The 24,853-nt window shown below is 37.8% G+C and overlaps 1 protein-coding gene across 1 annotated transcript in view; it reads right to left on the reverse strand.

The window, feature by feature from the left end:
* Positions 1–24,853, reverse strand: part of TFAP2D (transcription factor AP-2 delta) — an 85,200-nt gene that overhangs the window by 11,889 nt on the left and 48,458 nt on the right. The window contains exon 7 of the mRNA XM_036768711.1: positions 19,111–19,224. Within this exon, the coding sequence (XP_036624606.1) occupies positions 19,111–19,224 (114 nt within the window). The remainder of the gene's footprint in view (positions 1–19,110; positions 19,225–24,853) is intronic.

The raw sequence follows: 24,853 nt of genomic DNA on the forward strand, positions 1-24,853 counted from the left end.
CTAGAGGAGGAAATGGCAAACTACTCCATTATCTTTGTGGTCATGAATGAGTTAACATGACTGAACAACAGCACCAGACCAAAGAGTAGAGACAGAAAAATCCATAATTCTACATTGACAAATTTGTGAGATTTGGTTAAACTAAACAAAATTTAAGATTAGTCAAGTCTAGAAGGTAAATTTGCTTTTTGCTTTAAATACAAAAAACCATTGCCTCTAATTTTCCTTCCTGTTCTCTCTCTGTGTCTCTGAATTCCAGCTCATTGGTTTCATTTTCTTATTATTAATGTCACACCAAGGAGTGGGAAAGCTCCAACAAATTGCAGAAAGCAATAAAATCACCTGCTGAGAAATTCCAGATGAACCACACTTTATGACATCTGATAATTTTATAGAAAATATGATTTACATTTAACATTAGTCTTTTTTCTTTAGTCATTACTTTTATAACTATTATGGTACTTATCCATTTAATTTTGATTCCCTAAACACTCTTTATCCTGGCTTCATTGGCCTGTTCAGGGAGAGTTAGAACCTATTCTGGAATCAAGGGGATACCTCCTAATTTCTGTGTTGTTGCAGGAAGACAGAGTGCACCTTTTCTTAAGTTGTTAGTGAGAAAGATGTCAGAGGGAGGTGACTGAACCAGGAGCTTCTATCTAAATTACTATGCAGCTATGCACTCTTGCCTTTTTTTTACCCTTAAGGCATTGCTCTTTTTTGTGTGAAATAGATTTCTAACTCCTTTTGAACCACTTAAATTGATTAAAATAATAGTCATAAGCCTTTGGCCTTTTTTTAAGGGAAGGTATCATAATGGTACAAAGTACATAAAGCACATTCAGTCTCAGAATGCTTTTCATCAGCAGGCATTATGTATAGATAAATAAACACACAGAAATTTAAGTTACTAAGAGAATCTGTGACTGTACTTCCTGTAGTAAAAAAAGCCTTTGGCTTCGGAGTCAGGAGATCCAGCTACTTTGTAAAGTATCTTCATGTATAAAGTATTTTGAAACTGTACAAGTGCTACATTGGGTAACATCCAACTCGAATGATTACTATCTATCCATCATACAACAGTACTTTTGACTTTTACTTTGGATTCAAGGAAAGGAAGTCTATTTTTTAAATATTTGAAAAAGAACTTCTAAAAAATTGATCCCTTGTAGGCTAACTTGTGGAGTTCTAGTTTCTGAGAGTCTGGAAATAGTTGTCTCCGTTCTATGTAGGTCTATACGTGGATGTTACATTGGTAAACCCAATGAAACAAACACCTTGGTCGCTTTGGTGGCTGATCATCATCTTTAAGAACAAATCACCTGAGTGATGAACCTTGTCACCTGTTCAGATGGAGTGACCAAAGTGAATTCATAGAATCATAGCTCTAAAGTTGGTGGGGATACAAGTCATCTAGTTCTTATTTTATGGAAAAGCAAACTGAGGGCTAGAGAGAGGAAGAACTTTGTTTATAAAGGTAGCGCCCTTATACAGGAGGCTGGGATTTGAACCTAGGTCCTTCTGCTGCAAATTCAACATGCTTTCTGACAGCTATAACATGCTGTCAGCTATAACATGCTTGAATTGGTGTTGGAGTCAGGAGCTCTGCTTTGACACTTAGTACATCACCTTCATGGACACAGGACTTTGAAAATTGTTAAAGCATTATACATGTGTATGTGCTACTTTGAGTTCATACCCAATTTGAATGATTCATGTATTAGCCATCTGATAAAGTACTTTTGACTTTTACTTTGCATTCAAGAAAATCAAGCCTGTTCTTAAAAATACTCTTAGCCATATTGCTTATACAGATGCAACTGCCACCTCAGATTCTCAGTGCAATTGGAAAAGAATGGAAAGAGAAAGACTGCAGGAGAAGAAAACTAATAATGACATTTAAGTGTGCCATAGAGTGTGAAGAGGCTGTGCCCTACTATGCCAAGAAATCCTGGGGAGAACATTACTGTTTCCTTGAAAGGAAGATGGATGTGCTGGGCTTTGATGGAATGGTTTCCTCATCCATAAAAGGAAGAGGTTAGCTAGATGACCTTTGAGGCCCCTTCTAGCACTTAATCTATAATCCTGTGAACCTTAATTAGGCATTGTTTTTATCATAGGGGAATAACACAACTTTAGAACACTGAGTTAAAATGCTCTACATAGAATAAAATATCCTAAACGTTTTTGGATGACATGAAGTCTATGCCCTTCCCCACCCCCTTCTCAGATTGCTGCTTATATTCACAAGTGAAGGAAATACCAAATTTCAATTAGAGATTATTGAAAATAAAGATGCAATTTTTCTACCCAAGTTTGTGGACACCCTGAAATATACCCATGGACTCCTTGGGGTTCCATGGACCTAAGGGTAAGAATCCTTGATATGGCAAAACTTTCCATCAAAGAAGAGAAAAGTCTTTAGGGAATGTTGGCATATCTGATCCTCTGTCTATACACACCCATGAATGTGGGTCCCTTTCCTCTCTTACCTATAAGTTCTTGCAACTAAGAGTTCTGTAATTCTGTTCTTTAAATTCAACACTAGGTTATGAGCAAAGAACCTATGCCTTTATAGCATACCTTAAACTTATCCCATCACGTTATCAAACTTCCACTTAAAAACAACTTAGAATTTTAGACACTGTAGTTTTCGGTTTAGGATTTCTGGGAGCTCTTACTTTCTTAAGCAACCCAAGACTTGAGAGTCTGTGATCCAGAATTTACTTGTGTTTAAATATAAACCCCAAACCTGCTATTCAGCACATAAATCATCTTATATAATGAAAGGGTCTTCCCTTTGGCAGAAGAAGCCAAAATTATCATTCCTTTTCCCTATTCTATACTTTGTTTTTGCATTTAATGAGCTTTGTTAAAGGATCATGGCATGATGCTATAAAGCTGTTTCAAGCATGCTGCTGATTTTCCTTGTTGGGTAGGTTTTATTATCCACCCAAATGAATTGTCTATTAGCTCTTTAAATTAAATCATTAAAACCATTAAATTAACTTTCTACAACATGTCAGCCAGCAAATTCCTGTGGTTCCTTAGCACACCTGAATTTCTTTCATACTGATCTGGCAGAGTTACTTTGTCCCTTTGCCATGTACTAATGAATACAGTAATAATTTAATATCCATTAAAAAGGAAATGGAAGTTCTACCAGGGCTTTCCATTAGACATTGGGTCACAGAGCTACATTTGCCAAATTTGGTTGGACTTTTTAGACCTGTTTGGGATGTGGTGGTGTTAATGGGCTAAGAAAAATGTCTACAAAATTAGAGAAAAATTAAGAGCATGTGGTTCATTTTTTATATTTATAGTAATTTATCTTGTAAAGTGTCTACTTGCTGTTGGCAACTTTTTTAAAAAAAATCTCCTTTTTTTTAAAAATGAAACTAACATACACTAATAACATCCTGATATAATATTCTGGTTATTTTTGCATAATTTTAGTGAGTTTTTGTCACTGGCCATCTTTCGCTTTCAAGTACTACCTAATAATACAGTACCAGAGGAGCTATTCTCTATTTCTCTAGTGGATCAGCTGGTCACATGTCCATCTGTAGCTGGAGGCTCAAGCCACACAGCTTTAAGTGACTGCCAGCAAAATGGTTACCACAAAATACAAGGGGAAGAAAAGGAAAAAAACAGACAATTCAGTGGTGCAAAGAAAGGAAGCTGTGGCAGGTGCCCTGGGAATGCCGGAGTGGGGGGGGAGATGCACATAGCAGTTCCTATGAGAACAAACTCTTTTAGAACCAATGGCACAGGGATTCGTTTAGGCCCCTCATCACTGAGAGTATGCACAGTACTTAGGGGTAAGTCAGCACGACATGTTCTCTATCCTGTGAAAAGAGTACAAAGATCTGCCCCCTTTCCCTGCTACTCTCCCAGACTTATAGTCTGTGCTGGTAGATTGGGTAGGCGAAGGGAGAAAAGCAGGCAAAGAGAAAATGCGTAAAGTAATGCTTACAGATTTCAATGAGGACAGCTAGGTAGTGTGGTGGATAGAATGCCAGGCCTGGAGTCAGAAAGACTCCTCTTCATGAGTTCAAATCCAGCCTCAGTCACTTACTAGCTGTGTGACCCTGAGTAAATTACTTAACTCTCAGTTCCCTCATCTGTAAAATGAGCTGGAGAAGGAAATGGCAAACCATTCCAGTATCTGCCAAAGAGTCAGACCAGTATTTCACAAAGAATCAGACCTGAATGAAACATGACCGAACAACAGATTTCATAACTCCAAAGTGCAGCATTTGCTTATTATAAAAAGTAGTGCCTAATTAAGTTGACACAGCCAAAGAATTAGAGCTAGAGAGGACCTCAGAGGCCACTTAGTGAAATCCAACCTCTTCATTTTACAGAACTGGAAACTGTTCCTTCAAGACCCAATACCTATCCAGTAGTGGGATTCAACCGGTTTGGACCAGTTTGGTAGAACTGGTACCTAATTTTAGGTTGAGTTCGGGGAACAGGTTATTAGCTAGGGCAGAGCCTGTGCTTGCCATTTCAGTGTAGGTGGCAGCAGCAGCATCTCGTCCCAGTTCCATGGAGAACAAGCTGTTAATTTATTTGAATCCCACCACTGTACCTACCCCTTGCCCCAAGTGGGGCCAGTGGTAATGCTGACCCAGAGTGAGTATACTCTGGGCACACTTAAAGCTACATAATTAGTTCCTGTCTCCCATGGGGGCAGGCTTTTTTTTTTCCCTTTCCAGTCCCTTATAAACCCACTGAGAAACTGAAATAGCAGTTGAATATATGAAAAATGATTAGACATTCTCATAGCCAATGCAAGGAGGCAGCACGGTGTAACTAGCAGAAATCATACTGGATTGGAAGTTAGAGAACCTGGGTTCAAATCCCAGCTCACTTGCTTCATCCATCTAGTCCAGGGCTGGGGAACCTGTAGCCTCAAGACCACATGTGGCCCTCTAGGTCCTCAAGTGCTACCCCTTGACTAAATCCAAACTTCACAGAACAAATCCCCTTAATAAAAGGATTTGTTTCTGTAAAACTTGCACTTAATAAAAAGGCCATACCCGAGGACCTAGAAGGCCACATGTGGCCTCAAGGCTGCAGGTTCCCCACCCCTGATTTATTCTAATTGTACAGATAGGAAACTGAGAGCCAGGAGCATTAAATGACTTGACCAAGGATACAGTACCAATGGTGGGATTTGAACCAAATACACTGACTCCAAAGCCAATAATACTCTATCCACTCTACACATGTTCATATCATTTAGGTAAGGGGCTTTTGTGATCAAAGTCAAAATGACCCTTTAATAAATCAGTTTTCATCAATGCCAATTTAAGCCATGTTTTCCAACCCGTTCTGCCTCTTTACCAGTACTTTTTCCCCTATGGCACTCTCTCCCTGCACTCTCCCCCACCAAAGACCCCAGATTCTAAGATTCTGTGAGGTCTTTTCTTATTTATTCAGGTGAGTAATACAATTATTTTATTAAAACAAGGAGGATAAAGGTTAACTTAATCAAAGCTCCTTTTCAGTTATTGGCCTACTATCCCTGACTTGTGAGTCTTGATTTTATAATAAAGCAATGGAGCCTTAAGAATTAATAAGCTCCAAATTTAGGCTCTATACACAGAACCTATTCTCTGACCCAATCTGAATCAGTTAGGATCATTTCTCTACCAGATACTCCAGTGATCCTTTACTTGCTAGATCAAATGGCCTGTTCTCAATTCTGGTCCTCTTCGGCTTTGGGAAGAAAGTGACCTACTGTTGACCACCCTTACCTCTTTGATAATCTCTACTCCCTTAGCTTCCATAATAGTATGATTTTCTACCTGTTCTCCTATCTCTAGGACTGCTTATCCTCCGTGACTCTTTTCACTAGTTAAGTCTTCCTCCTCTTGCCTACCAAGTGAAGTCATTTACCAAAGCTTTGTCCTTGGCCTACTCCTTAACTATATATACCCTCTTTTGGTGATATCATCTCCTCCCTCAGCTTCAATTATCTCTATACACTTGACTCACAATCCAGTCATTTTGACTATTATAAATACACAAATTAAAAATAGAGGACATATGAAGAAAGATGCTAGCTGCATCCAGAGAAAGAACTGATTAATAGAGGTATGTATAGAATAATTTTACATATATATATATATGCCTATTTATAGCCATTTTTAGGGGGGAGGGGAGGAAAGAAGAAAAGGAAAAAAATTACATGATAACTTTGTTGTATATTTGGAGGTAATAGTAAGTTGTACCAGGTGGATTTGCAGTTTTACATGCAATCATCTTATTTATTATGCTATGTTATTGAAATGCTTGTTTTGTTCTGTGAATTGAAAATAGAATAATTTTTGTTTTAAAAAAAAACATCCTATAGGTCCTCCCCTAATCACTATCCAGAGCTCCTATACGTTCTCCTGTCTGTTTGTTGGATATCTTTATGTGGATATCCCTCTACAACCTCAAATTCGATATGTTTCAAATTGAGCTCATCATTTTTCTACCAAGGCCTTCTTCCTTCTCTTAAGTTCCCTATTTTTGATGACACCACGATAGTGTCAGTCTCAAATCTTTGGAGTCATCTCTGACTCTTCTCCCTTCCTCTAACCGCACAATTAAACCAGCTGTCAAGTCTTTTTTATTCCATCTCCAATATACGGTTATCCCTTCCACATAAAGACTTTCCTCATTGTAGCTTCAATATATTCCAGGTTGATATAAGAAATTAAATGGAAATTTTGGGGGAGTTTTGCAGAAGTCACAGATGACACATGAAAGCCAGTAGATGACACAGAGCCTATGACTAAATGTTTAACCCAGATTTTACAATAAGGTACTGTAAAAAAAAACCCATATTCTTTTAAATTTCTTTAAAGAAAAAAATTCAGACTTCTTCTCAGGTACGAAAGGAGAACCCAAAAATTTTACATGGATTTTCCAGATGGTAGGGGCACTGTGCTCCTACCCTGCAGTGTGGAAGGGACAACTGTGGGGACAAGGGATAGCTTGTAGTTATCTCCTGCTCTCTACTTACACCACTACCACACTAGATTGTTCCCTCATCACCATTTGCCTAGACTATAACAAGAGTTTCTGCCTGCTTCTAGACTTTCACCTCTCTAATCCATCTATGACAGTGCTAATATAGCAGTCTTTCTAATCCCTAGGTGTCAACTTACTCAAAAACTTTCATCAGCTGTCCATTGCCTACAGTATCAAACGCAAATTCCTTAGCCTGACCTTCAAGGATTTCCAAAATCTGTTTCCATCTACCTTCCACTTTTATTTCATTCAGTTTCCCTTCATGTTTTCTCTTTCAGGGAAAATAGCCTATTAGTTCTTCTCTGATCTCATTCTGTCCTCTACTGTGTCTGTGCATTTGACTAGGACAGATTCAACCCACATTTTTGCTTCTTGAAATTATTCTGTTCCTTAAAGGTCTAGTAACTCCTTGAAACCTTCCATGCTCCTTGTAGCTGAAAGTAATCTTGTCATTCTCGTATTTCATATCAAACCTTGTCTAGACCTCTTTCTCTTTTACTATTTTCACATTCTGCCTTGTATTATTCTTATTTTTGAACACATCTTATCACCCCAGTGGATTTTAAACTACTTGAGAGCTATGTCATTTTTCATCTCCATATTCTCATAAATACAAAAATACAAAATAAATTGATTGATAAAAGCAACACTGTAACACTAAGAATTCAGAAAAGGTGTCAATTTGCATTGGTAAAGAGAGTTTCCTCATGAGGCAATTCCCTTTGTCAATGACATCACAGGTCTGGTTCCAATCTCTATGTCTAATAAATGTTTGTTCATTTGAATTCAAGGACTGTATCTTCTTTTCCTTTTTTACTTTATAGATTTAATTTTAATGTTTATTCCACATATTTATGGAAAGAAGTCTTCCTTCATTTTGAGGGGAGTGGTAAGCAATTTATCAGATAATTTATATAAATTGCAAACCTTAAATAACTATATAATTGCTAGATGATGCTGATGACCATGACAACAATGATGATGATGATGTTAATTACTTCCTTCAGCAGCAGAAACAATGCAGGAAAATTTCTATCCTTGTTGACACTTGCAGAATGCCTAAATGCAATTGAAAAAGAGAAAGCCCTGTATTTTCAATATGATAATCTAGCTGACAGGGGTGGGAACTTGCAGCCTTGAGGCCACATGTAGCCCTCTAGGTCCTCAAGCGTGGCCCTTGGACTGAATCCAAATTTCACAGAACAATAAAGTTCAGATGTTCTTTTTCTGGTTATCACTTTTAGAAGGTTTTATCTCCTTAAAATGAAAATATTGACAGTCACAAAGGTAAAAAAGACAGCAGAGACACCATCAAAACGCTTTAGTAAATGAAGAAATAGGAGAGTTTAATCACTTCTAGAGACTTACTCCAACCTACCCATTTTGCAGAAGGAGAAATTGAGATTCTGAGAGATAAAAGGGTAGAACTGGTATATGAACTCACGTCTTTTGACTCAAGAGCCAGTGTTATTTCCCCCAATTCACAATATTTGCCCTGATAGAATATAGGCTCCCTGAGGGCTGGGATAATTTAATTTTTGTTGTATCCCCAGAATCTAGCACAGAGTCTGGTCCATAATAAGCCCTTAATAAGTGCTTGTAGAGTGATTAGGCCTGGCTTTCCAGACTTCCAGGCAGTATTTGACCCTCTGTATTAAACTGCCCCTCTAAGTACTTTTACTTGCGGAGGTGAAGGAAACATGAAAATTATGTAAAAGAATTATTAGCCAACTCTGTGCCCGCTTTATACATTTCATATCATAAAAATTTCATATGTCTAGTTATAACAACTTGTGAAATATGGCAACATTTTACAGGTTTAGGTTTTCAGCCTGGAAATGGGCAAAGGCACCATCAGGTTTAGGTCTTTTGAGTTGAAAGAGGCTCTTGAGGGCTGACCTCCCAAAGTAAAACCAATAAATGGCGGTTACATTGAGGGGATATTGTATTTCTATTGCGTTTTCCCCAGCCCTTGCCACATCTCACAAATGTAGTAGTCACTCAGTATTCTTGACTTACGTTCTTTCTTAACATATTCTTTGATAGTGTTAAGATGCCATTTAAAGGTGGGGTTTTTTACCCCTTATTCATATTGACAAACTAATCCCCTCTCAGATGGCCATTGGCTATAAGCCTGACTAACAAGAGTCATATTTTTTACTTCATTTTTTTTGCGGGGGGGAAATGATTTTATTTTTCTATTTGGATAGAAAAACTACTTTTAGGCCTTTGTTTTCTCATGAGGCCTAAGTTAGGGAGATTTTCATAACATTTAATAATGTATTTTTCTTTCTCAAAGTCCAGGTCTATTTTATTTTGAGGGTCTAGGCTTCTGTAGCACACCCCTCACGTGGAAACTCCCCCTACTAGTACAGCTCATCAACTCACTTCTAACTTACTCTCTTACAGTAAGGGATTCTTGACTTTTTTTGCATCATGGATCCTCTTGGTAATCTGGTGAAGCCTCCGGATCCCTTTTCATCATAATGTTCCTCAGGGTAGGCTCTGCCCAATGCAATGCTGACACAGTTTTATCATTCAATATGGTTAAGACCTGACTTAGAACCTAGAAAGCACTTAATAAAGGTGATAAGCCATTAGCCCATTTCTGTTTTGGGGAGCATTGCACCATCATCATAAAGTGCCATTCCTTCTGCTACTATAGACTTCTGATTATATCACCCGACAAGGGACTACCAAAAATGGTGACAGGTATTTTTCCCTGTTCAACCAATCATTGAAACAATCTACCAACAAGGATGTAAGTACCTACTACGAACCAGGCAAATGTTGGATGCTCCTTCTCAAGGAGCTTTCATCGTTCATTCATCCAACAAATATTTATCAAGCATCCACTCTGTGCTAGGCACTTGGCTACGAACTGGATGGTTTTTTGGGGGGAGAGAGTGAAAAGGTGAGGTGTTTATCTGGATCTGTGATTTCATCCACAAAGGGACTTTTCAAGTGTAGAAATCCTCTTTGTTGAAGCTAATAAGCTACTGGTCTTTAACTTAGAGGCTTAGAGAATTTCCTGGGAGCATGAAGCTTTTCCTGATCTCTCCAAATCCTAGTGCTCTTGCACCCAAACTATTTTGTACTTATTAACTTTCTTTTTATGCTTTCCATATTTCACACATACTTGCTATCTCCCCCATTTCAAAATAAGCTCATTGTGAGCAGGTATTATTTATTTTTGTACTTGTATACAGAGTGCCCAGCACATAGTAGGTGCTTAACAAAGAGTTGTTGAATGATTGATTGATATGTCTGGTCCCTAGTCTCACAGCTAGTACTTGTCAGAGATAAGAGGTGTGCCATTGTCTTCCTACTTTAAATCCAATCCTATATTCAATATAACCCATGGGCATTAGAGAGAGGATTGGGACTGTAACTATGGTTTCAATGGTATAAGGATTCCCAGGTAAGGTAACAACCTCTATCAATGTAGGTTATCAGCTTTTCTACAACAGTTTGAGAGAGCTGCTTGGAACTCTGAGAAGCTAAATGAGATGTCCAGGGTCACAGCCAGCATGAATCAGAGGCAGAACTTTAACCCCAATCTTCCTGACTTTGTGTCAAGCTATCTATGCACTAGCCAAGCTGCCTAGAGATCCAGATAAAATGAAGACACCATCTCTAACCCTGAAAGATCTATAAGCTAATCAGAGTGATAATACTTGCATACAAATACCTAAAATACAAATCAGAGGGTAAAATGTGTATAAGGAAAGTACAAAGTATTCTAAGAAAGTGAGAGAGTTCTCTGAGAGCCCACAGCATATTTCTTAGAAAGGTACAACTACCCTCACTTTTAAGTGGGAATGGTAAATACAACTTCCTTGTTCAGCAGCCAGTCAAGCTGTTTGGGGACAGTGAGTATTCCCTAGTCCTGAAAGATGACTTAGTTAAAAAGAAGTCTTTTCTCCCTCTGGATGACGAACGTAGAGAACTAATAACTTCCTTTATTTAAAAAGAGGAACTGAGCACATCAATTCACTCTTTCCTTTACTCCTCCCCTATTAAGCACCAGAAGTCATACAGATCCGGGACTGTAAGCACGGAAAAGCTACAGAATAACACTATTCCACCTAAAGTGAAGAAGGGAAGGCACATCTTCACGAACTTCTCCCAGTCTATTCTAGCATCAAGCTAGCATAGAAGATTCACTGTTGGTCCTTGATCTCAGAGGACTTGGGTACAATTTCCACCTCTGACACTAACTGAATGACCTTGGGCAAGTTGTTCATCAATACTGAATCTCCATTTCTCACCTGTAGAATGGGAATGATATTGCTTATAGCCTGGAACTTCTAAGATTGTTTGTGACAAATAAATGGTTTAATATATGTAAAGCGCTTCACAAATTTTTTTTTGTTGTTGTTCAGTTGTTTCAGTCCCACCTGACTCTTCATGACCCCATTTGGGAGTATTCTTAGCAGACATACTGGAGCAGTTTGGCATTTCCTTCTCCAGCTCATTTCACAGATAAGGAATTGAGGCAAACAGGGTTAAGTGACTTACCCAGGGTCATATAGCTAGTAAGTGTCTGAGGCCAGCTTTGAAGTCTTCCTGATTCCAAGCCCAGTGAGCTATCTGCTATACCACCTAGCTGCCTTAAAGTGCTATAAAAGGTGACCCCAAAATTTTAGTGCAGTTTTAATCTCTAAGAGGTTAAAACTAGTTTTAAAAGTAGTTTTGCTCTATTATGAGTAGTTTTAATAATAGTTTATGTAAAAGTTTAGTAGTTATCTACTAAAAATAGTTTTAACCTCTAGTGGCTTAACACTGCACTAAGATCTTTGGGACACTGTATAAACATCAGTTTTAATATTCTTTCTGTCAAAGCTAAACTAAATTTAGAATTAGCAACTCTTTTCTTAAGACTGCTTTAACTCATCTTACTAGCTAGTTCTGAACATTTATTTGGAATGAACCTCAGAAACCATTGAGTCTAACTCCTTCATTTTATGGAGGAGGACATTGAGGCCCATGGAAGTTTGGTGACTTTCAAAAGATCATTTAGTATCAAGAGAAAGGATTTGAACTCAGGTCCTCTGACTCCAGAGCCAATGTACCGCACTGCCTTCTACCTAACTTTACTTGTTCTGCACCTCAAAGAGAGAAGAGAGACTGAGTCATAGCAATAATGGGTCGCATGTATATAGAACTTGAAAGTTTGCAAAGCATTTTACCCATATCATTTTATTTGATCTTCAAAACAATCTTGTGAGGTTGAATGCTATTATCATCCTCACTTTTCAGATGAGGAAACTGAGGTTTAAGAAGATCATGTAATCTGCTCAGTGTCACACGGCTAGCCAGGGTCTAAGGCATCATTCAAATCCAGACTTCCCAGCATCCCACTCCAACACTCTGTCCTCTTCACCATGTGGTTTCTCAGTCAACCCCTCTGCAGGAGACTAGAGAAAAAAATGAGGGGGTGGAGGTAGAATAATTGGGATGGTTTTATGGAATTTTCAAAAGCTATATCCAGAAAATAAAGGCTGTGTGTTCCCTCTGTGTGTCTGTCCTGGTTTTGGTGTTCCCATATTCTCTCCATCTAATACGTATTATTGTTTCTGAGATGTCAGAGCCTGCGACATTTTCTGCGTATTTCAATGCAGTCAGTTTTCCCTTTTGGGGAGATGTGATCCGCTGCATTTTGGAGAGCGATATGAATTTTTTGACCATGCTCAGCAAATTACAAATAATGAATATCTGTTTCTTGTCATTTTGATTGAGATAAGCAGCTTTTTGTGTTATCTATGGATCATCAGGGGTTCACTGCGATATGTGTTATTTCCGTTAGCACCCTGGGATGGCAACTGGCATGCCTAACTGGAAGTAAGATTGGTGGCTTGTCACACCCAATCTTTCTTAAACTGTGAAGCCACAGGGTGTAGTGATCTAAGCCCTGGACCTGGAATTAGAATATCTGGGTTGTCATACTGGTAGTGCCATTAGTAGCTTCCCCAAAGGAGTGACAGAAGGAAATAAGCATTTATTGAGCACCTATTATGTGCCAGGCACTGTGCTAAATGCTTTACAAATACTATTGTGTTTGATCCTCACAAAAACCCTGTGACAGAAGTACTATTATTATCCTTGTTTCCTGGTTGGGGAAACTGAGGCAGTAGTTAAGTAATTTATCTAGCATCACATAGCTAATAATTGTCGAGTTCATATTTAAACTCAGGCCTTCCTACCTCCAGATCCAATTCTCTGTCCCCTGTATCACCTAGTTGCGTGGCTTTGGGTAAATACAATCTCGGTTTTCTCATCTGTAAAATCGGAATGATCGTATTTATTCCTAGTACGGTGGAAGCAGAGAAACTGGATTCAAATCCTGGATCTGCTACTTCATACCTGCATGACTCTGGGCAAGTCACTTCAATTCTCTGGGCCCCAGTTACCTCAGATATGAAAAGAAGGAGGGAGTTGGACTAAATGACTGCTAAGATTCCTTTGACCTCTAAGTCTACGAAGCTATGAGCCTGCCTCCCAGGGTGGTTGTGATGATCAAGTGAAATAATTTGTGTAAAATGATTTACAAACTTTACAACTCTATATCAATGCTATTAAGTAAGTCCTACCTAAATGTCACCTATTATCATATCAAAATCATTAATATTGCATCTACTATGCACTATTACACTGAAGAAGCATGGCACAGTTAGGTAGAGAGTCAGTTTCAAAGTTAGGTCCTGTTTCTGACACCTACTGTTTGTAAGACCTTGGCCAAGTCACTTCTCAGTGACCCAGGTAACTCTCTAAGATTCTAAGTCACAGAATAGCTGTCAATCTGCTTGGGTAGAGGGACTTTCCTCTTTTGGGAGTCCCCTATACCAATGAATTCAAAGGTCCAGTCCCTATCCTCTATAATATCACATTATATAAATATCTCTTACTAACTGTGTATGTTGTGTGTGTGTGTGTGTGTGTGTGTGTGGTATAGTGCCTAGGACACGGATAGCATGTGTTTAATAAATGCTTGTTAATAGAACTTTAAACTGCACTAAGATTTTTGGGACAACGTGTGTGTGTGTGTATATATATATATATGTGTGTGTGTGTGTGTGTGTGTGTGAGAGAGAGAGAGAGAGAGAGAGAGAGAGAGAGAGAGAGAGAGAGAGAGAGAAAGAAAGAACTAGAGGAACAGAATGCCATAGTGAATAAAGAACTAGCTTTGGAGTCAGGAAAGCCTGGGTTCAAATCCTGCCTATGATCCTGGGTAAGTCCCTTAAAACTTCTTTCAGTCTCATTTTCCTCATCAGTACAATGAGGAGTTGGACCCAGATCCAATGTCGACTCAGGTCCCTTCGAGCTCTAGATCTACGATCCTATGATTACTTATCAATGCACATTAATTACTGCTCTGTAGCTTACAGTTGGAAGAAGTTTCCTTGTCTGGGACTTCCTTACACCAATAAAGTCACAGGTCCGTTCATTCCCCACCCTCTTTCACTATTCCCACTGCAATATCACTACCACTACTACTAAACTCCTTCTTCTTTAGAGACATTCAAAATACTGGCTTCTCTGATTTGAAAAATGTCCTAGGTAAACAAATCTAGGGCAGCTAGGTGGTGCAGTGGCTACAGCACTTGGCCTGGAGTAAGGAAGACCTGAGTTCAGATCTTGCCTCAGACATTTACTAGCTATGTGACACTTAACCCTTTTTGCCTTAGTTTTGTCATGTGTAAAATGAGCTGGAGAAGGAAATGACAAATCACTCTAGTACCTTTGCCAAGAAAACCCCTGTAAGGGCAAGCAAAGCAGGATGTTTTACTGTTTTTTCTTTTGGAGTGCTTCTCAGCACTAAGGCAATCAAGTGCCTTTGATTGAGTCTTGCCTTTGTTTGAATCAAGAGTTTTTGATTGAATCTTTGATTACCTGCTTAAGCCACAAGAAAGCCTAAGTCACATGAGTTTGAGTCACATGGTTGTGATGCCCTCTGACCCTGAAGAAGTATATATATACTCTGAGGTTAGCAGTTTGTTTGGGGGCTCACTCATTGGAAGGGTGTTGGTGCGATTTGGCCAGATGAGACTCTGTGTAGCTGTTAAGGAGCCCCCCAGCTTTGAAAACCCAGATGTTGGTGCTTCTCTCTCTGGTAACTATGTATATATTGCTATGGACAGACAGTTAGAAGCCCTGTCTGCTAATTTGTGTTGTTTACTCTGTTTATATACTTTCTGCTTGTAATTTCTGTTTGTGTTTTCTCTGAAGTTCAGGGTGCTGACTTTTATCCCACAAACTAAGTGAATGATATATGTGTGTTTAAGCCCCTTAAAGTTGTTTTCCTTAGAAAAGCAGACCAAAGAATCTGTGCTAGCAGCCCTCCTGTGTGCTGGTGTTATTGGCCCTACACCTCCACAGCAGCTGCAAGCAGCATTGTTGCTACAACCCCAAATGAGGTCATAAAGAGGTGGACATAAATGAAAAGCAACTAAACAACTAAAGAAATCCAAATGAAGACAGTGTAGTGCGGTGGAAAGTGATCTGCTCTTGGGTTCAAATCCTGGCTCTGTCACTATCTATGTGATCTTGGGTAGGTCATATTCTCTCTGAGCCTTGTCTATAAGATGGGACTGTTGGACGTGATCTCTAAGGACCCATCCAGCTCTAAAACTATACTCCTATAATCTACTTCTAGGCCTCAGGAATCAAAATTAAAAAGCAGTTATTGGAAAGTTCATCTGAAGAGCTACTGCTAAAATGAAAGCAAGCTCAGATTCATTTTGTTTTAGACCTCTTTCCATTTCCATTTAGGCCAGCTTTCCATCCTTCTTTCTTCCCTATCTCCTAAGAAAATCCATAGAAAAATAAACTCTGAAAAATGAGATTATTATTATTATTGAGGTCATTGAGATGAGATACAATGATAAAAACTGCTTATTTCCTTCTAACTCTTAATCCTCGTGAGCTTATTTTATTTTTAAAAAAGTTGATGGTCAGCATTACCTAATTGTGATGCTACTGTTCAGTCATGTCTGATTCTCTGTGACCCCATTTGGGGTTTTCTTGGCAAAGATACTGGAGCGTTTTGCCATTTCCTTCACCAGCTTATTTTACAGATGAGGAAACTGAGGCAAATAGGGTTAAGTGACTTGCCCAGGGTCATACAGCTAGTAAGTGTCTGAGGCCAGATTTGAACTCTGACTCCAGACCTGGCATTCTATTCACTGTGTCACCTAGCTGCCCTCTTTGCCTAAATTATTAGCAACATGTGAGCCTCAGAACATTTCCTTTTTGCACTACTGTCCAAAACAGAAAGAATTTCAGTGCTGAAGTTTTTTAAAGTTCCCTAAGACAATGATATTTGCTCATCTGGAAGTTTCATAGCTACTGGGGTGGGTGGGTGGGGGAACGGGACCTGACTTGTGATTTCATTGGTAGAGAGGACTCCCAGATAAGATGATTCCCTTTATTAAAGAAGATTAGTGCCAGAAAGGTGAGGCCCAAATCTGTAATTCTGGCTGCCAGGGAGACTAACATTGATAGATATCTTGAGGCCAAGAGTTCTGAGTTGCAGTGTGCTATGCCAATTGAATGTTTGGTGCTAAGTTTGGCATTAATATAATGAGCCCTTGGGAGGGCTAGGGGTAAGGGGTAGGGGTGAGTGTGGGAGAGACCACATAGCCTAAGAAGGGGTGAACTGTCCCAGATCATAAATTCAGCAAATCAAAGCTTCTCTATTGATCAGAGCAGGGTCTGTGCTCATGAGTAGCCTCTGTATTTCCAGCCTGACTGAGAAAGGGAGACCAAACCATTAAAAAAAATTAAAAAGAAGAAGCCTAGCACCTGCTCTGCCACATGGAATCTCAGAGAGTTGCGTGGGGGTACTGAGGTTAGGTGAATTACTCAAGTTCACAAGGCCAGAATGTGTCAAAGACAGCACTTGACCACCTCTCTATCCTCTACACCATATGCCTCTTTATTAGAGTATTTTTCAGGAGACATATAATAATACATAAAGATGAAATGTCCATTTCTTGTAACAGTTCTGAACAAGCCTATACTGAACAAGGTGCTGCTGTGTTTAACTAATCAGTGATACATTTCAAGAGCTCCCTAATTCAGCCTGACAAAATGTTGCTCATTGTCTAATGATAGCATCATTGTGCATATGATTGAAGGAACTCGATCTTCTAGCTGGCAGCAGCAGAGACAAACATGTGACATATGGCTTTCAAATTCTGCAACACTCAGCAAGGTCATGTTGTATGCATGACTCCACAACTTAATTTCAAAATTCTTCCAGTATACATTTGAACTGAAATTTGTCAATTACAATTTGTGTAAAATGTCTATCACAAATGTGAAAGCACAATGCATGTACAGCTTGAATTTCAACTAACCCAAAGTACCTTAGTCTGGTAGTGGATATTAGTCAATGGCTATTTGTGGTTCCATCAGCTATCTCAAAGCCAACACAATGGAGACAGAAGTAGCTTTATACTCAGAGACCGCAGGTTCAAATTCTGGCTTTGCCTATGATCAGAAATGTGCTACCCTACACCAGATATTGAACCTTTCTAGGCCTGTTTTCTTATTTGTAGAATGTGGAAATTGGATGACCTGATCTCTAAGCTTCCTTCAAGCTCTTAATCTACAATCTTATGAGTATTGTCACTGTGTTTATCTGATTAGTTATCAGAACCAATATTCAGTGTTTCTATCTTTTGAATTCTTAACAGAATTTTTAAAAAATTCAGCCCTCAGGGCTAAATTTCACAAGCTAACAAATAGCACAGAAAGCATTATCGACTATGTGACCCATCAGAAAATCGTAATAATAATAACAATAGCTCTGATTTGTTTAGATAGTACTTTAAAGCATACAAAATACTTCCTTCACGACTCTGGTAGTTAGTGAAAGCACCATTATCTCCACTTCATAAACGAGTAAAGTGAAACTCAGAGAAGGTAAGTGAATTATACTGGGTCACAGAGATAGAGCTGAGCTTGAACTCAGGTCTCCTGAAACCAAGCCTGGTGCTCTTTCCATTAAATAATATAGCCTCTTATGGTAGATTCTAACTTATTTTTCCATCTCTGCATAATACTGTCTGGTATAGGGAAGTTAAATCCTAGTATCTTTCTCATTTTGCAAAATGGGATATATTGCTCACCTACTTCATAGGTTACTACACAAGATGGAAAGCTCTCTTGAGAAAATACAAGTCTTCACCCTAATTTTATTAAACTATAATTGTAAAATTAATGTCTTAATGGAGTAGCACTTTCTTCAGTTGATAGGAATCATTATAATGATAAGTTTGTTAACCTTGGAAATTGCCTTGAGAATTAAAAATCACCCACTGTCTATGAGACTGGAATTCACCCAAATTGATAAATGGGGGGAAAAGAGAATTCTATTTTATTTTTCCATATGAATCTTAACACAAAGAAATTAAAAATTTTCCAGTAATCCATATTAGGGTCTATAGAGTCTGATTTCCAGGAAATTCTTTTTGGAGTCTAATACCCTCTGATACATCCATTGCCTCTGATGCATGACACATGAATGCATTATGGTTTTTTGTGACCATATCATTGGGTGACAGTAATGAGGTTATTCTTGCAGTCTTGGGTCTTAAATATCTGGTAAGACTATGACTTAATTGAAATCAGAGTGCTCCTCTGTTTCATCAGTCCTCAGTAGCAACAACAGCAAAATGGAGATAGTTTGTTAAATGATCTGAGAACATGAACAGAATGGTGCTAAATGTTCTTTGAAATTTTTACATTAACTTTCATGAACACCATCATCATCTATGCTAAAGTCTAGAATGGAGTGATTTTCACTTTTCCATCTAAAATGTATTATCTTATTAGTTTTGCTACCAATTTGGCCTTGGACAAATGGAATATTTTAGATGTAGCCACATTGTCAATAATAAGTGGTATACCCAAACACAAAGTACTTAGTGAAATGAGATTACCTGATTTTGTCATCAATAGCAAAAGACAATTTGGTGGGTTAGTAAGAAGAAATTAATAATTTAGAAAGACACCTGTAGAATATCTAATTGCATTAACATTGTCACTCCAATGAAAAAGAAAATAAGATCATACCTGAAGTGTGTTAAATGTCTCTGGATATCGAGGTCTAATATTGGAGTAGGTCTGGATGATCCAAGTGGTGATCTATCTTGGCTCAAGAGGTCCTGGAATTCTTTACAAATTTGTCTGAAACAGAGCAAGAATTGGAAATTAGACCCAAGTGAAAGGGCTTTAATTTACATGTCTGAGCCCAAATGATTTAGATGCTCACATAGACATCACATTAATTCTATAAATTCTTTGATTTTCATAAATATGCCATCGCAACTTGCTCAATGGAATATTAAGTATAAAGTTTGGCCTCTTTAGTATATAAAGAACTAATTCTATTTTTAAAAATTGCTATATTGATATTCAACCTACAATAAATCTAAGCTGTGTCTACGAACTAAATCTTATTCTCTAGTCTCATGGCTGATTTGACTTATGACTATGGTAATAATTAGGTCTAGAACACTACTAGATTCTATCACCAATATACATGGAGATTACCAAAATATACAGATTTGTAAACTGTGATGCAATTAACAGTATTGACAGCTATGGTCAATACTGTATAGCATGAAAGGCAAATCACTGTAAGCAAGTGCTGCTGTGTAGAACTGGATATTGCTGTAAATTAAGTTCACCATTTTAAAGTGAAACAATATTTATTCATGTATCAAAGAGCTAACCAGTTACTGAGCATCATTAAATGAAAATATTTTCTTGTGAGGTTAAAAAAAATAGACCAAGTCCCTTATTATATTCTTTAAAGCTACCATTCCCTTGAAGGACTTTTGTGATATACTTTACAGATGAAGAACCTAGGTATAATCAACACCCTTGCATGTTATAGTCAGCAAGAGCATTTAGATTTGGGGCAATCTCACAGAATCTTCTCTCTAGTTCTCTTGGGGGTAGTTGTGGTGGCAGTAAATACAAAGGGGAGAAATGGAAAAATTAGTCCTTATTCACTGTAAAGGAAGTGAGATCTCATCCTTTAAAACTTTTTCCCTTGCCAATTGTCTGGTTAGCAGGCTACATTTTCATTTCTAAATTCATGTTTCCTGGAAACGGAGATAGTTATTTTTCCTGGTAGGTCCCAATTTTAAATTAAGTCCTTACTTTGTTCTTGTTGACAAGGTAGAATTTTAACTTCTTGGAATATTGTAAAGATTTAAAAATTTTCCAATTGTTTTGTATGTGTTTATTCATTCAGTTAAATGATTATTGTATGTCCTCAAACCCAAGGCCAAAGAGAAATTAGCCTCTGAGCAACAGGGAACTTGCGAAAATGAAAAACCAGACCCTCAAAGCTTATACTATCGTCTTCAGGCTACTAATACAAACTGCCAGAAAGCAACAATGCTTTACTCCTGACACTGATCAGTCCTAGACAGGCAAGTGGATATTTTATAGCCTAGTAATACAAATCTTCAGTCAAATTCCTTTATTTTAATGCAAGTTTTCTTTTAAGTTCAGATTTTATTGCCTTCAGATCTCAAGGTGTTTTATCAAGGGAATATTTTGGAAAAATCACATAAAGAGTTCTCCTCAACTGATAACTCTAAGAAATTTACCCACAATGCATAAGAAGCTGGAATAGGCTAGTTGTTATTCAGTCATTTTCAGTTGTGTCTATTTGTGACCCCATTTGTGGGTTTTCTCAATAAAGATACTAGAGTGGTTTACCATTTCTTTCTCAGGCTCATTTTTACAGATGAGGAAACTGAGGCAAACTGGGTTAAGTGACTTGCCCAGGGTCACACAGCTAGGAAGTGTCTGGTGTCAAATTTGAACTCATGTCTTCCTGCCTCTGGGCCTGGCACTGTACCCCTTATACCATCCTGAATGCCACTTTTGAGGCCTTATTTTGGTATTCAATCCATTGAACTATGTCCTTTTCTTTCCTTGCTTACACAACTAACTTAGGAAGTTAATGTGACCTTACTGTAGTATTAAAGAATCATTGCTAATTAGGAATATTTGTAATGCTGTCAGATTTATTTTTATATTATCTGAAATCCCTCTTCTTTTGCTAGATGAAACATTCCATTGTCAAATATTGTGGATAAAAATAATCTTTGAGCAACCACAAATTTAAATGTTACTGTTTGTAACTGTCTTAAGTCTTAAGATTACATAATAAACACATGTTTGAGCTGGTTCCTACCTGATGTTTGAATTGAAAATTTGATCTGTTCCTTTGATCTTTGATTACCATGTTGCCATTTAATGAAGGGCCATGAGTGCAATTTAATTCCTCTACTTTACTTTGTGATAAGAGCAAAATCACTGTGCCCTAAATGGAGAAGAAGCCATTCCTGCCCCTTACACATAGTCTTCACACAGAGACAAAATCTAAATCGAGCTCCCATGCGATTTGGTACACAAATGCTTTCTTAGGAACATTTTTTAGAATTAAAAAAAAAACCAACAACTCAGCTTCTATTTGCCTCCTAAAAAAATGTGTTTTAATTACACCAAAATATTTATTTCATCAACAACACACTGGAAACAAAATGGAAATACGAGACTAACTGCACAAATCAATGGGCCTTAAATACAATCATATACTTGGCAATATAACTGTATAAAACTGAATCTGCTGTTCACTGAGGTGAAAAATAAATATGCGATCCAATCTGCTATCAATGCAAATCAGTAGTTGAATCTGCAAGCCAATGAATTTGGGAGACGGTCCTTTAGATTTAAATGCCCCAGTCTTACAAACACAGGTGAGATAATTGCTGGATTTCAAAAACCCCTGAGTTCAACTTTGAGTATGTGAATTGGCAAAATATCCAGCATTTCTACCTTTGAGGGACTTTGAAAACTACTCATAACAGAGTGTTTCAGAAAACCTATGCTGGGTCTATGAATGTTATGCATTCATATGTTGCAAAAACTGCATGTTACTTTTATATTTCTGGGAGAAACTGAGACTTGGTTTGTAATAGTTCCTTTAAATAAGAGACCTGAGATTATTTAAAAGTGAGAGAAGGAAGGAATATGGAAAGGGTTGGGAGACACAAGAGATAAACCGTTCAATGGATCTTTACTGAGGAATAGTTTAGATCCTTTCCTCCAGCAGCATTCAGAAACTTTGGCAGTGTCAGTTTTATCCAAACAATACAGTCTCAGATCTTATATGTGGACCTTCATACCTTTGTTTTTTAGCATTGTGCTCTACGGGAATTTGTGTGTACCTTTCTAAGGTACTAAGAAAGAAACTTTGCAAAGCTTTCTTCAAACTCTAAGTTATGATGTCCAAATTAAAATTTCCTCTTAAGAAAAAAAAATCAGACCTAGGTTGGGATTGAAAGCCATAAACGTGTATGTTCTTGCATATTTAATTAAACCAGAGCTTACTACACTGTATTTGGAAACTGAAGGTCATTTTCTAGGGGTCAAGAAGAACAATCTCTCTCTCTCTCTCTCTCTCTCTCTCTCTCTCTCTCTCTCTCTCTCTCCCCATCTATCTATCTACATCTACATCTACATCTACATCTGTTTAATCTATATCTAATCTTTATTTATGTCTGTATCTTTCTACTGTCAGACGTCTCTATCTTGAGTGAGCTCACCCTGAACATCTTTGCCAATTTCCTAAGAACAGATTTCCTTATCTTCTTCAGCATCTACCTGTCCTATAATGACTTTCTTATCAACCTGAATGAACTCAATGACTTTATCACCAAGTTGTCATGACCCCCCCCTTCTCCCATATACATGAAGAAATCTATACGTATATAAAGTGATTCATCTTTCCTAAGCTGATTAGAGGACTTGGAATAAAGTGGCAGTTTGCATAACACTTCAGTAGAGATTGAGCCAAATAAAAGTAGAGAAGTACTCTGGGAAGCTGTGGGTCACTATTGTGCTGCACTCATTTTAGATGTTCTACCAAAATGGAATTAGACCTTGCCCTCCTGTTTCATCCTTTGCTCTGCTCTGAGTCACACATTTTGAGAGGATTGTGACTGGTGGACCATCCTCTTTTCCATAAGCACACATCCAAGGATCTAAGTATCTGGAGGCTATTTGTACAAGAGGAGGCTAGTTGTTTAATTTTTTTTAGCCTGATACTCAGATTCTTTAATTCTGTGTGTTGGGATTAAAAAGGCCAGACACAGTGCAGATACAGTAGTATCAAAGAGTCATGGTTTATAGTCCCAGGACCAGAGTTCAAATCACATCTCCACCATTACTACTTGTGTGACTTTGAGCAAATCATTTTACCTCACTGGGCATCAGTTTCTAAATCTGTAAAATATGGATGGACTAAATGACCTCTGAGAGCCTTTCTAGCTTTGAATCTATATTTTCTTTTCATCTTTCAATGCCTAGGTCTTTCTAAATTTTGGGCAGGGTTATGTAAACATCACATTCTTTATATTGGTCCTAAAAAAATATTAAATAATCATCATAAAGAAAATCCATTGGCTATGGAGCTGTTTCCCTGACTAATTATCTCTATCTTAATATATAATCTGAGGTAATCAACTATAAAATATAAATCAAATAACTTTTTACTACATATATACATGCATATTTACATCTATGTATATGCATGCATATGTATACACACACAGAACACACTACCTTATGTGTACTTTACTTTAAATAGGCCATACACAAGGTACCTAATAATTTAATATTACCACCTCCTCCCTCTTTATGGCTTCTTGTACAAATAAATTCCCTTGTGTTCTAATATCACTGAATAATTACTTGCATAATTTCATGTAAACTTTTTTAATGATGTGACTGGTCGTGATATTAAAATTCCAATATTTAATGATCATGAAAGTTCATCTAGAAATTAAAATCTGAAAGAGACCAATGACTTATGGAAGAAATCACAGAATTCCTCGGACTAGGAGAATCTACCCAGGGGCTTTACAATAGCAAAACTCTGTTGCTTCAAGTTTTGTGTATTCAGTTTAATTCAACTCTCAGAATCAGATATCTAATATCACCAATGTAATGATGAAACCTGGCACCCAGCCAATTGTCTGTATTCCAAGTACCTACAGATCATTTGAATATAGAACAACCCTAACTAGGCTATTGTATTGCAGGCTTGTACCTGTGAACACTTGGGTATAGTTCTTGGGTTCTGGGACTATTTCAGGATGGCACTAAATGTAAAATCAGAGAGACTTTCGTTCAAATTTGGATCATCACAATGTTTTCATTATTTTATCAGGTTAACCTTGAGATTTTGAGCAATTCTAGGTAATGAATAACTTTTAAGTTCTTCTTAGGAGTTCTGATCAACTTCAAGGGGATGCAGAGGATCACATTAAGAAGGAAAGAAGTCAAATGGATTGGCAGAGTACTCATAACACCTCTTCCCCACCAGTTTTTTTTTAGAACTGGAACTTCTTATAGAAAAAAAGGCAGTTATAAAGTCACCCCTCATCCTTCCATAGGGGTTCTTTTTTTTCCCTTTTTTTTCCATAGGGGTTCTGTGGGCTGATAAGTATCTTTAGTCCAGAGAATACCTCCTGATGATACCCCCTAGAATGAGAGTTAGAAAGCAACTAGGCATTAGCAGGTATAATACTTCATAGGCCATATTACTCCTGGGTGGCTTGGCTTCTGCTCCAGATTATTTTTTAAAAAACTCTATTGGGAGGAAAGTTAATATAGTGGATTTCACTGAGAGTGGGGGTTGGATCTAGATTTTCCTTCTAGCTTTAGCAGTGATTTCCTTCCATTTACATATATTGTGCCCCTTCTCTTGAATGTAGGATAACAGTATCTG

The sequence above is a fragment of the Trichosurus vulpecula genome, chromosome 7, assembly GCF_011100635.1.
Source record: "Trichosurus vulpecula isolate mTriVul1 chromosome 7, mTriVul1.pri, whole genome shotgun sequence".
Taxonomy (NCBI): Eukaryota; Metazoa; Chordata; class Mammalia; order Diprotodontia; family Phalangeridae; genus Trichosurus; species Trichosurus vulpecula.